This window comes from Phyllobates terribilis, unplaced genomic scaffold, assembly GCF_046119375.1.
Source record: "Phyllobates terribilis strain yellow unplaced genomic scaffold, ASM4611937v1 Scaffold_11__3_contigs__length_659146591, whole genome shotgun sequence".
In the NCBI taxonomy this organism is placed as follows: domain Eukaryota; kingdom Metazoa; phylum Chordata; class Amphibia; order Anura; family Dendrobatidae; genus Phyllobates; species Phyllobates terribilis.
This window is the reverse complement of record NW_027362771.1, coordinates 333,226,322-333,239,934: the sequence shown is the minus strand read 5'-3', so window position 1 is coordinate 333,239,934 and position 13,613 is coordinate 333,226,322. Positions and strand designations below refer to the sequence as shown.

Below are 13,613 nucleotides of genomic sequence, written 5' to 3'. Positions count from 1 at the left end.
TTTCTTAAGAATTTACAGTAGAGCTGTCAATACTGTGAGATGAGTGCTGCAGCTTCAGAGGTGATTGTAATGAGACATAGCTCAGCTCTGCAGTACTTCTCTCCCCCCACATTGTTTGTCATAAGATGAATGCTGAAAGGTATTAGTAATCTCTGCTTTGCTCTACTACCCCCTCTTTGTAATGACACACAGCTCTGTAGTGAGATCAGTGTGAGCAGACTGTCTGTCATTACATGTCTCACACATAAAAAACTATACTACGGTATTATGGGGCATGTTATTTTCCCCCTGTACGTTGCTGCCTTCTTATGACTGGTCAACCTCATGCAGAGGATGAAGTACACCTTCCCCCCCCCCAGTGAAAATTTTTTGGTAATGTCTCCACAGGGTAGGGGTTGTCTTATCATTTGCCTTCAAGAGTGCATCACTCCCCCAATTACCAGCTTCCTATTTGCCAGGAGGCGGTGCACACCTGCTTGACTGACATCAACAGTTTGGACCAGAGGCATCGGCCCAACTGTACACTCTCTAATGCTAGAAGCGGCCAAGGGCCCACCAAAAAATGACTCTGGTGGACTACTGTTCAGTTACATTATTCAATTACATTACCCTCCTTCCCAATTTTACCTGTGATTCCATTTAATAATAAACATAGTAGTTTGTTTAATAAATGATGATTTGTTGCCTTTATTCTTAGTGAATAATGTGTATTGTGCCAACTAGGAAAACAATGATTTTTGTCCAGCACTCAATCTCTAGATTAGAAAAATAAATATTTTATAATTCCATTAAAAGAATAATGTATCAAAAAACACATATTTAAAAACAAAACATCCTGAAAAAATACTATGCATTTGCCCAGTCCTGCAGAGGGGCACACAAGGAGATTCACATGTCCCCTTGTGGGATTTCCGAGCCTGGCAACATCAATGTGTGAGGACAGAATTTCAGGAGTTTAGTACAGATATGACAAGACAGACATGCAGCCCCCACCTGTTTATCATGAAACATAAAACATCTTCTTGCAGACATTGCTCAAATTAATACATATTTACAGACTGATAAAAAAAATCATCATTGTAACGTGATATATGTCACTTTGTAACAGAGTATACAAATATTGTGTGTTATAAACTCTGATATTACTATTAAATCGCTTCCTATTGTTAAACAAGAAAAGTGACAGTGTCCAATGAAGTTTCTATCGACCAGGACTATAGACTGTTACATGTGCCATGCAGTTGGCTTGGCTTGTGCAGAACATTGAGTAGTGGGGGCTATGTATAATGAATGCAGCTTTATGGATGCATGCACTGTAATCCCCTCATCAGCAGTGCATGTGTGATTAGGAAACTGAGCACTTCTCTCATCTTTAATCCCAGGGCTGCCTTCAGGAAGAATATCGTTACTTGAAGACGTTATCCGGAGACGTCCCAAGTCCAGAGACCTCCCCTTACAGCTTCATGCCTAGAGGTTTAGAAATAGGAACACACTGCTCCCCAGCCCCCTCCTATCCACCCAATGTATGCCTCTGCCCATCACACCCCTTATATAGTCAAATGCAGTCAAATGGTCGGCTGCAGCGAATAGAAGGAGCTAGCCTTAAAAAAAGCCAGCACTGGGACAGGCTCCCAAAAAAGTATTGGGTATCCTGAGGAATGTGCCTGCCCCCCCTCTGCCTTCCCTGGTACATATTTCTGAGGCTGGAACAGCTGAGAGTTTGCACTCCAGCCCAGGGCTCAGAATAAGAGGAGCTGAACCTCTCTCTGCATCCTCCCAGGTCCTGTTCTCTGTCCCGTTTCTCTGTGTGACTACCCCCTACCCAAACACCAGCAGTCATGGACGCCATCAAGAAGAAGATGCAGATGCTCAAGCTCGACAAGGAAAATGCCTTGGACAGAGCAGAACAGGCTGAAGCCGACAAGAAGGGAGCAGAGGACAAGAGCAAACAGGTCTGCTTGGAACCTTTACTCTACTTCCCATGGCAGTGCCAATAGAGGACATCTTATGCCACCCTGGTCCTGCCTGTAGCCACAAGAACGTCTAACTCAGCCATAATGAATCCATAGTTCATTCATAGTACTGGGAAAAAAATCTCTTCATGTCTTACTTTATATTACTCCATGTATTCCATTTATGGGTACATTTTTAGTATCAAAGTAATTGGAAAGAATATTTTCCCTTCCTGGGCTGGTGAAACTGGCAATTTCCCATTATATCAACATGTAGTTAACTGTTCCATGTCCAACAGTTCAGATTTGTGGTTTCATTCTCCTTGCCAGTAGAAGAGTTTGGGATTTTTTTTCTAGTTTTGTTCTTTCTATGGGAAGGGTCATCACACTTAATGGTTAATTATGGAATAAAAAGGCTAGTTCCGAAAGGTAAAGGTGTATAGTAAGAAGGGACAATTCTCTATAATTGAAGGAATCTAGTGTTATTACCATGCTTGGCTATATGTCATTCACCTTTGTCCCTTAATGAATGAGCCTTTTTATTGTAAGTCACATAGTTACTGTAATACTTACATGTTTTCATGTTAGAATAAATAACATATAAAATGACATAAAAGAATATTATATAGTTCAGTGTAGTTTAAAAAAATTTATTTTTCATTTTTTCCTCCCCTAAAACTGAAACCACTTAGTTAGAGGAAGAGATTGCCCAACTGGAAAAGCAGTTGCGGGAGACAGAGGACTTGAGAGATAAGATTTTGGATGACCATCACCTGGCTGAAGAGAGCCTCTTAGCTGCAGAGGAGAAGGCTACTAAGGTATAAGGCTGTACCGAGGTCAACCTATCTAACTATCTTCTCTCTTTATCTCTCTCTCCTTGTGGTACCTGTTCTGTCCTATCCCTCTGCACCTTTGTTGCCTGCTGCCACACCCTGTTGCCCCATGTCACTGCCCTCGTCCATCCACCCACTACCCCCTCCACCCCAATGGTACCTGTACAACCCTGTCTCAGCTGGAGGATGAACTTGTAGCACTGCAGAAGAAACTCAAAGGTACTGAAGATGAGTTGGACAAATATTCTGAAGCCCTGAAGGATGCCCAAGAGAAGTTGGAACTTGCCGAGAAGAAGGCCACTGACGTAAGTTGAGGTTGAACAAAGTCCCCCAAATAATGCATAGTCCATGTTTTTTCTGCTATGACACTAGCTCTGCACTTGTTCCATTCAGATGTTCTTGCCCTTAATTATTCTGCATGCATCACAAAAGAGCACCATATAGTTAGTTTTTTTTTTTCAGTACTACCTGGATATAAAGAAAATACCTATAGTGAAACCTAAATGTGTAAAATGAAGAGTCAGCTCTTTTAACAGTAACAGCACCACTCTATTCAATGGGATTTCTCTGGTATTGGAGTCCAGTCACATTCACTTGAATGGAGTGTAAAGTATAGAAACTAACCAGCCTATGCTTCACTTACTATGTAAATTATATATACAAACGTATATGTAAAAGATATATATATATATATCCTTGTATATATTTACATATATATCAGAACGTATATAAGTTTGTGTATATGTATATAGATATATATGCATTTGTTTACTACATTTTCCTACTTCTTAGGAGCAGAATGTGTACACATATTCCAATGCATTAAAACAATTAATATGACAATAGGCACAATACACAAAGTCTTTTATAGATATATAGTGGAGGCCAATATATGACTCCATAGTACATCCTATTATGGATAAGACTGTCACTGAGACACATTCAGTGCCTCCATTGCCATTTCTCATTTAGGAGTGGTTATTAGGATACATTTCTTACATGTATAAGAATATTTTTTTTAATGTTGGTTTAGTTACAAAGTCTCATTAGATAGCTCTCTGTTGGACAACCAACTATTTCAGCCTCCATAATTTCTAGTACAGGCCTTCTGTTGCCCTTTACAGCTACTCAGTAGTTTAAGGTCACCAGTCTGTTTCTGTTAGTGTCCAGTGTCCCATAAAAAAGCTATAAACTGCTAAATTTGTGCAATGATTATGTGAGAGGGGTAGACAGAGCTTTCTTTGGATTCAGCTGTGTCTCTTTGTACAGCCTCCGAGGCAGTTGACAAGATGTGTAACAGCTTAGAGAAAAATATATTCAGGTTCATGGACCTGAACCTTTACAGCTTGGACCTGAACCTTTACAGCTGGGTGATGCCAACCATTGTTAGCTAATGAGGTCACAGAGATGAAAATCTTTCTAGATGACAAGAGTCATATAAATTTTGCAGTGACCTCTTTCTTCCATGCTGTCATACATTTGCCAAGGAGAAATCTAGTCCTTACTGTAAAGGAAGAAGGAAGATGATACTTGCTGTCCCTGCAGAGTGCAGAGATAGGAATACACTTGGTTTATATATAACTCCTAGCTTTATATGGTATACACTCAAGACTCTGGCCCTCAGCTGTCTGCTCTCTGTCAAATGTGAAATAACTGTGCTGGGTAGGAGGGTCTTACACTATACAGTCTCAGCATACATGAGGGCCTCTGTACATTATCTAGGTTCTTCCTGTCTTTTAATCAGCACAAAATAAACTAATATGTATATATATATATATATATATATATGTATATATATATATATATATATATACATATACACACATATATGTATATATGTGTATAAGTTTAGTAAACACTTTAGACACAATACAAATATATATAGATATATATGTGTGTATATATATATATATATATATATAATATACATACATATAAATCATTCTATATGAATATACCGTTGCCTATTAAGGCATCCATGTATCTACCTACATGTGCTAATTTATCTATATATTTACTTAACTGATTATATATGTGTATTTATGTATTTCCATCTATCTATTATTCTATCTATCTATTCTATCACATATCTGTCTGTCTATCCTATCACATATCTATCTATCTATCTATCAATCTATCTATCAGGCGGTCTATCTACCTTTCTAATGTAGGAATTAACCTTACTAAGCTCAGTATGAGTAGAAGTATGAATGCAAGAAAACATTCTTTAAAAACGAATTCTAATAATGTTTCTAAAACCACATGAGTAGTAAATTGCCGGTGTGTACCCGCTGTCAGGGGGTGAGGTGTAATGTGAGTGGTGTGTAGGGCCCTGATACAATGGAACATTCTGTATTGTGGAGAGCGCTGGCTGCATATGGATTCCAGACAGATATTCCTTATAAGGAAAAGTATGTCGACTATTTAGAAATCACTCTCTATGCACAATCCAGACAGCGGGAGCAGATTCATTTGGAAGTTTGGACTAAGAATAGTTATTGGTGTTTATTTAACAAAGCTAAAACTCTTGTAGTGACTTGTCTTAATGAATTGGGTAATTGCAGGAAAGCCTAAAGCTATGGCAATGTAATAATCTGAATTAAATATTCCATAGACACACTTCACCCATTGCCAGGATGTTACCTGAAAGGCAGGATATTCAACGCTGGCACAAGCACAACAATAATGAACTCATACATTAATTATCTGTACATTACAGCACTTTTTTTTTTAGTTTTTTTTTTATCTGTTTTCACTTTTCATATATTTTTTTAATCACTAGCAAATGTAGTGAGTGTATACATAGCATAATTAATGTAATGATGAAATCCATGATTTCAGACCTTTCCACTGTGCACATGTGTAGTGCTAGGCTAAGCCTATTATCATAGTCTATTCTCTCAAAATTAAAGAGAAACTCTTACAAGAGGACACAAATCCATGATCCAGTATTGGGTCTTGACATTATCTTCCTTTCCTTAGAAGCATATATAATTATTGACCACTGGCCCCCTATCACAATGTGAGTGACAATGTTATAGTTCCATCAGAACATAGAGATCCAGAGTTATCCCCCACAAACACACATTAGGCAGGGCTAAATGGCAACTTTGGTTGTGATACAAGTCGTAGCCAAGGAGCCCTGTATACTGCTGCTACATTGAAGCATAAGGCAAGTGAATAAGGTTGGATTGCAAGCCACAAGGTACCAGGTCAAGCAAATCACAAAAATACAACTTGATGCGATTTGCTTGTCACAGTCAAGGTACTTTGCAGGTAGCAATGCCACCCCATTCAATTGCTGCGATGTAGCAAAAAAAAAAAACTGTGTTGTGGTCACTGGCCAAAGTTGGTGTAGTCTGTGCCTTAATCTAATGAATAATTACAATAGGAAACTCAATTTCTTTTTACTAAAATTTCCTCTTAAAGGGAATCTGTTAGCAGGATTTAGTTGCCCCCCCCCCCAACAAAAAACAAAACAAAAAAAACAAACTACTTGTATGTGCATGTAGCCCTTTCAAAGACAAGTCCAGCATCACCTTTACATGGCCAGTCCATCCTGAGAAATAAGTGTTTGAACTGATAAGAAAATTAGGCTGTTGATCTGAAGCCTCTGTCACTCCAGCTCTATTACCGGCCCACTGCTGTCTCCTCCTGCTTAACAGATGGCCACTGTGCTGTGTTACTTTAGGCAAAAGACCTGTCAGTCAAGCAGGAAGAGGCAGCGCTTTGAAAGCGCTACATGCATATATTAATAGTTTGGGGGTGAAATCCTGCTTACAGATTCCCTTTAAAGGGGTTATCTGGGACTTTGGAGTTTTTTGATATGGGGTAGTTAATAAGTACCTTCCTGTTCTGCTATGCGACAATCTTTTCTGGCTCAGGTGATGTTTTTCCTGTTTTCTTTGGCCTCACTTAAACAGAGCAGATCTTTCTCCTCCAGTCTGCTCTGTCAATGGGTCAGGTCGTCACCAGAAGCAGTAGAATTGCTGGCATGAGTGGTCCATGACCTCTCTGACCTGGAACAGATTGTCACAGGGCAGAACAGGCAGGTAGTTAGCAACAAACTGCTGGTAAGTTCTTACCTCCATAGCCAAAAAAGATATGGATAACCCCTTTAACAAATTGATTGTGAGGTCTGGGTATGTGCACACAAGTTGCATAAGCAGCATTTTTTCTAGACAGTAAATAAACTGCTTAATACAATACCAGGGTTGTAAATCAGATTTTACAAAATCTAATCCACACACTGTAAGGAAAATCTGCAGCAAAAATTGACCTGTCTGGTGGATTTGACATCTGCAGCGTGTCATTATGGCGGTGGATTGTACACTGCATTTCACCATTTGTTATGCAAAGGATAACACTTGTTCAAATGTTGCAAAATTTGTAGCAGTTTATGTGATTGAGGATTTTCTTCTGCAAAAATCCCACAGCAGATACAGCCTGTGTGCACATTCCCAAATAGTTGACTACTCTTCTCAAAACAACTGTTTATTAGAAAACGTATACCCTGCAGTTTACTGTTTATTTATTGCAGTCAGTAGCAGACATATGTAACTGCATAGACATAGAGCTGCATACAGCTGTCTATATGGTCTGCAAGACTGACTCGTACGGTCCCGAATGCAAATGTAGGCGCCTAAGGCCCCATTCAAAAGTCAATCACTTACACGTTCTATCCGTGGTTTTCATTAGTAGAACGCATACCCATTATAGTCTATGTGGCTGTTCACATGATCATGTTTTTTTGCCTAATCGAGAGGTCCTCAAAAAAAAAAAAAAAACAAAGACATACCTGTTTTAGATCCGAATCACAGCTCCGACTCGTCAGAGCAAGTCTACAGGTCCGTGAAAAATCACAGACAGCACACACTGCCATATGTGCGCAATCCGTGCACTGAGGGTCGGGGAAGCTTGGCAATTTATTTATTTTTTCATATAAAAAAAAAATGATGAAACACTGATGAAAATCGGATCAAAAACAATGATGAAAATCACTGTCGTCTGAATCCTTTAGAATGTTAAAATTCATGCCTAAAAATACTCATACTATAACACTACAGCCTACAACTACTGTACATCTTAATAAAACAGCAACTAGCGCCCTCTACTGGAACTGTAAAATAATGTGCAGAGCTCAAATAGGCTAACAATAACCAAGCACTATGGTTCTCTGGGTTTACTTGGGTTCTTTTCTCACTTTTATTATTTTTTTCTTATCAGGTTTCGGGTTGCTCTTTGTCAGAATAGTGAAACATTTTGCACAATTCTGTCCAGTAAAAAGACAAAAATCAGGAGTAAAAGGAGGGGAAAAAAGGATCATAATTGCCCTCAATGAATCATTCACAGACCCTATAAAAGCATAATTTGTGAACAGACCCTAACTGCAGTATTTGGATAGGAAAACCTTTCTAACACCACAGTGTCTTCAAGATATTATTTGACTTTCGCAGTTTTCCAGCAGGCCAATGACGATTCCAAAGTTCATAGATAAAAGAAAGATAACACTAACTCAATAGTACAGCCTGAGTATACCCTGTGATATTCTACAAAGAAAGGAAGTAATAGTCAAAGGTCCCACAGAGCAGGAACATATAAAAAAGCTAGCATAACATAAAGCAGTTCCTTTATATGAATGACTAATAATGTATGTATTTAATAGGTTGACAATGTATAATCCACAGCAATAGATAATAAATTCACTACTTGTAGGTTAGTAAAACTTTTGATGACTGCACTACCCCAATCATTATAATCCAATAATCCTATTCATCATCTATTTCTTTCACTGATGTATATATTTATAATTTATGTATCCAGACTATCTTTCACTATATGTAAGAGAGCATGCATACATTCGTGTGAATGTCAGTGTGCTGTCAGATTTTTTTTATTTTGGCTTACAAATACTGATGTAAAATACTGACCAAATACTGAACGTGTGAACATGGCCTAATTCTCAACATGAGAAGAGAATACGACATGCTCCGAGTATCACTGATCTCATTCTCGGATCCGTAATTTTCACTGATATGTGAATGGATCTGTGACTCTATGAGTCAGGAATGATCAGAAGGCAATTGGGACATTCACACGGATGTGTTAATGCACCCTAAACTGTAAAAATATAACAACCCATATTATCCTGATTAGCCATTTACTCTCATTGTATGGATTATACTAATAGACATTGATATGAGTGGAATATTTTTCTTTTTGTTAGTAAATAACCCCTAACACTTGTATGTAAAATTCATAAAAATAACAAGGTAACAATAAAGAGGTCTCGTGTAAATATACCTTTACTATATGCCCAGCTTTCTGTCTCTCCTTCCACTAAGGTTGTCCAGGAACCACACAAATGCTCATGTGCCACAGAGACAGGCATTAGTTGATGCCATGTTGTCAGCCAACGTCAGTTCTGTATGAATGATCATCAGTAATGCTGGCTACAAGGGGCAACTGAAGATGGCTATACAGGCATGAGCTGTATATTACCTCTGTGAGATCTAAGTAAGGCCTTACAACGACGTCCGTTTTTGCCGCACAAGTTCTGTATGTGTTTTTCACATATAGAACATGTACCCATTGTAGTCTATGGGCCCAATCACATGCGTGATTTTTTTTCAGACCATCAGTCCATGAATAACAACGGGTACATATATAATTTGGATTTAATTTACTTTTGTGTCCACAAAAATGGAGAGCACATGGATGCCGTCCATATTTTTACTGTCTAATGGGTAAAAGAAACTTGGACACCTTAATCTGCATTCAAGAAATATGGACACCACACTGATGGTAAATACAAACGCAAAGACCAAAAATGGATAAAATTTGGATCCAGCACACTAAAGAAAAATGGTCAGTTTTTTCTCATATACAAAAACATCTTGCCTTGTGAATGAGGCCTAAAATGCGTTATATGTACAAAGTAGCTTAATTAGAAGTCAATATTTCATGGTGATGACAATATGATGTATGATTGTTCTCACGCCTGTATTACATTTCATTGCTTTCTTACTGCTGTCTCTTTAGGAACAAATATCTACATTACAGAGCATGGTCTTTTTCATAGCTTGCGGATTTGCAGTGGGTTTTCTGTCCAGATTTAGGGTCAGAGAATTCACAGTGGATTACAGTAGCAGTAAGTGAATGAGATTTTAAAAATCTCACTACACACTGCAGATAATTTCCGTGCCAAACTTGACTTACATTGCGGATTTTTAGATCAGTGGATTCTTTGTGCAGATTTTCACATTGAATATAAACCTTTGCAATATATATAGTGAAATCTGCAGTAAATTTGCAACAAATAAAAAACTGCATGGATTTTTTTTCTTTAATGTGTGACCATATTAAAAAATTGAAGACGATGTTTTGCATAAAAAACTTAGACAAATATTAAATGTCCGTGTTGCCCATATCCACCAATCTAGTTGCTTTTTCTCACTTTCTAGCCTGTGCTGGAAGGCTAAAGCCACTAGGTGGTTGAAATCCATGGTGGCGTGCCCTTTTACCGTAAATCAGCACTGTTTTCAAACAGACTGGTTTAGACCATGCAGTTCTGCTGGTAAAACTGCAAAATTGTGAACAATCAGTTTGAAAACCTCGCCAATATGTAATCCCAGTGACCACCATGTGGCCTTTCCCACCACACTGATACTTGTCTACACTAATTTCATGCATAAGGCCACGTTCAGTATTTTGTCAGTATTTTACATCAGTATTTGTAAGCCAAAACCAGGAGTGGGTGATAAATACAGAAGTGGTGATGTGTTTCTATTATACTTTTCCTCTGATTGTTCCACTCCTGATTTTAGATACCAGCAGGTGTAGTTCTATAGAAACTTAAAACTTAACGTTTAATACCATTAGATAAAATATATGCCAAATGCAAGGACCTAAAAACACACAGTTTGACTGCCTGTGATATATAATAGCCAAGAGAACTTCCATATATTGTTACTTCCAGAGATATAGATATATGTCATATAAGCATATTGCATCTCTAACACAAACCAAGGAAGGAATGGCAAATAGGAATAGGAAAAAAGATAATGAAGCCCACAGTACACTATATCAACTTATTGTACCCCAATATGTGGGAACATGAAGGTATTCACCCTGAGATATGGGAACATGAAAACACTCGCCCCATCAATGGTGACCATTTAACTCTGCTCTATAGAAATGGAACATCCTCACCAATTTTGATGACTGTCCATGCTCTCGGATCTCAGAGGGGGCTCCATATGGTGGTGGTGAACCGAAATTCATAAGGTCACCAACCAAATACCGCTCCCCAGATGCCGCTCCCGACGCGTTTCTTAGCCTTAGCTATTCATCAGGGGAAAGAAAAAAGAGGACATGCGGTATGCACGCTGCCCAAAGTCGCGCAGCTCATTCACCAGACAGCGCTACTTCATGCTCTATTAGATCCTCTTTTGAATCCTAATCGCGCTCTGTTCATAATCGTGTCACTTCCGGTTCCGGTCACCTGACATCCGGTATGTGGAACGCAGATGCCGGCCGTGACACGCAGACGTCACTTCCGGTATGCGCGTCATAGACAAGGGAAAATCGCACATAACGGAGCGACAGCTAGGGGACACGCAGGATCACCAGCCGGCATCCTGCTTTGGATGTCACCATAAAAGGAGTCTCATCCATGAATATCCCAAGCCATGGAAAGTGTCCAGAACATATAATAACTGGCACTTATCCTGGCAACATACCATATGTACCGCGATATATATAAAACACGCGTTCATTTTACCCCAGTGGTTAGAAAGCTGGAAATGCTTCATAGGTCCAGAATCGCACAGTGAAGCTACGGCCCAGCCCCAGGAGCGCACTTTAAACCCAAAATAGTGATGAAAGAAAAATGACAAAAACAGGAACAAAAAAATATATATAAAAATAGGAAGGAGAGGGGTATGAAGGGATATGAGGGAACATAAGGGAAGGATGGAGAGGGACCGCACCTCATAGAGTTGGAGAGTTAGAGGAATGTATGTAGGGAACCAGGGGACCTATAAACATCCCTATTCAGCACCTGAAGTAATATCCCTACCTGACAGTGGAGGTTGGCACCCTATAAACCTGCGCAAATGGCGCCCCCACTCCTCGACGGCTGTCCCTACACTCCTCTCCCTAATTCACCCTATATCTATAGGAACGGCCTGTAAGACAGCTGCTCATTGAGGCCGTGGGGAGCCGTTGTCCGCATTCTGAAGATCCACTTCGTCTCTCTTTGCAGGATCAGTTTGTCCCAGTCGCCCCCTCTTGGTGGGGCCGTAACTTTGTCAATTCCCATGTAGCGTATTATATCCCTACTGTTCGGATGTACGTTATTCACGTGTTTTGCCAGGGGGGTATCTCTTTTCAGGGTGATATCTCTTTGGTGCTCTCCTACTCTTCTTCTCAATTCATTTTTTTCACTCCTGATTTTAGCTTACAAATACAGATGTAAAATACTGACCAAATACTGAATGTGTGAACGTGGTCAAAGGCCCAGAATGCTGTGTTTAGAAGTAGTGGTCCTTTAGTAGGCTACCTCAGGGATGTCTGGGGAAGTCCACTACTGGTGACCACCGATTGTCACTTTCTTTATGCCTACTTATGTTGTGCCCATACATCTGTCATGCAGTCCCTTATTTTTGCCCCCAAAACCAGGATTAAAACCTACTGGATTCAATAATGCCTTTGGAAAAAAAAAACCTTGTAAACATTTTGAACTACAAATACTGTAGTTGTTTTACTCTTATATTTACAGACTGGTATCATAAACTGCTCCTTATGTAAAACATACAGTAGTTGTGAAACTATAAGTCTCAGTGTGCCCTAGTAGCCAAACGCTGGAAGTCGTAGTTTCACAGCTGATAAGACACAGATTGCAGACTTTTGCTTTAGGCCGGGATCACACAAAGGCCATGGCTCCACTATCAGTATTCGGTTAGTATTGGGTCAGTATTTTTTCTCAAGAGTGGGAGCCAAAACCAGGAGTGGGTGATAAATACAGAATTGGTGACTTGTTTCTATTATATCTTTTCTCTGATTGTTCCTCACCTGGTTTTGTCTCCCACTCCTGAGAAAAAATACTGACTAAATACTGATAGTGGGGCCGTGGCCTAAAACTTGTGAACGTGGCTGGCTCTGTGTGCTCATCCGTATATCGGGCAAGTACAGGAACTGCCAGCAATTTCCATGCACTAGTCTGATCTAGAACTTACATCACAGTAGTGCATGCTGCGATTTGTTTCCTCGGTGACCGTTTCTCCGTGTGGAAAATTGGGCTACAATGGGTCAATGTGTGGTCCATTGCACAGATGGACAGCCATGTTCATACAATACACTAGTCTGAATGAGCCCTTAAAGGAAGTGGAAACATACTACTTTGCCACTCATTAAGGCTATGTTCACGCAGAAATTTTTCAGGGATTTTTTATTGAATTTGTTCCTAAAATCTTCTTCAAAAACACTTGGCAAACTTACATGTAAGGGGAACTTACATTGTTGTACATATGAGTTTTTTTGAGGTTTTTTTTTCCCTGAAGAAGCTTTGGAGAGGCTCAGAGGAAAAAAAAAAGTGCATATCGCAAAACTCTCCAGGAAAAAAAGCTCCTTCAAAAATGCCCCCAAAAAGGAGGGTTTCCAAGTGTTTTCCACTTGAAAAACGAATCATTTTGGAACATCTCACAAAACTCCATGTGAATATAGCCTAAAACCCTCCAGTCATCTGGTGCATGTTCATGTGCGCCCTGCACAGGTGGCAAGAGAGGTAGCAGCAATAAAAAGTAGTACCACGGGGAGGTGGGGACAG

The 13,613-nt window shown here is 39.5% G+C and overlaps 1 protein-coding gene across 11 annotated transcripts in view; it reads left to right on the top strand.

Annotated features, from left to right (window-relative positions):
- The first annotated feature begins 1,687 nt into the window (after nt 1–1,687).
- TPM1 (tropomyosin 1) overlaps nt 1,688–13,613 on the top strand; it is a 41,112-nt gene continuing 29,186 nt past the window's right edge. For 2 of the 11 annotated variants that reach the window (XM_073652725.1, XM_073652727.1), the window contains exons 1-3: nt 1,690–1,952; nt 2,645–2,770; nt 2,965–3,090. In XM_073652725.1, the coding sequence (XP_073508826.1) occupies nt 1,839–1,952; nt 2,645–2,770; nt 2,965–3,090 (366 nt within the window). In that variant the 5' untranslated portion in view covers nt 1,690–1,838. Of the gene's footprint in view, nt 1,953–2,644; nt 2,771–2,964; nt 3,091–13,613 lie in introns of all 11 variants that reach the window. The other 9 variants (XM_073652717.1, XM_073652719.1, XM_073652713.1 and 6 more) reach the window with 7 other exon arrangements.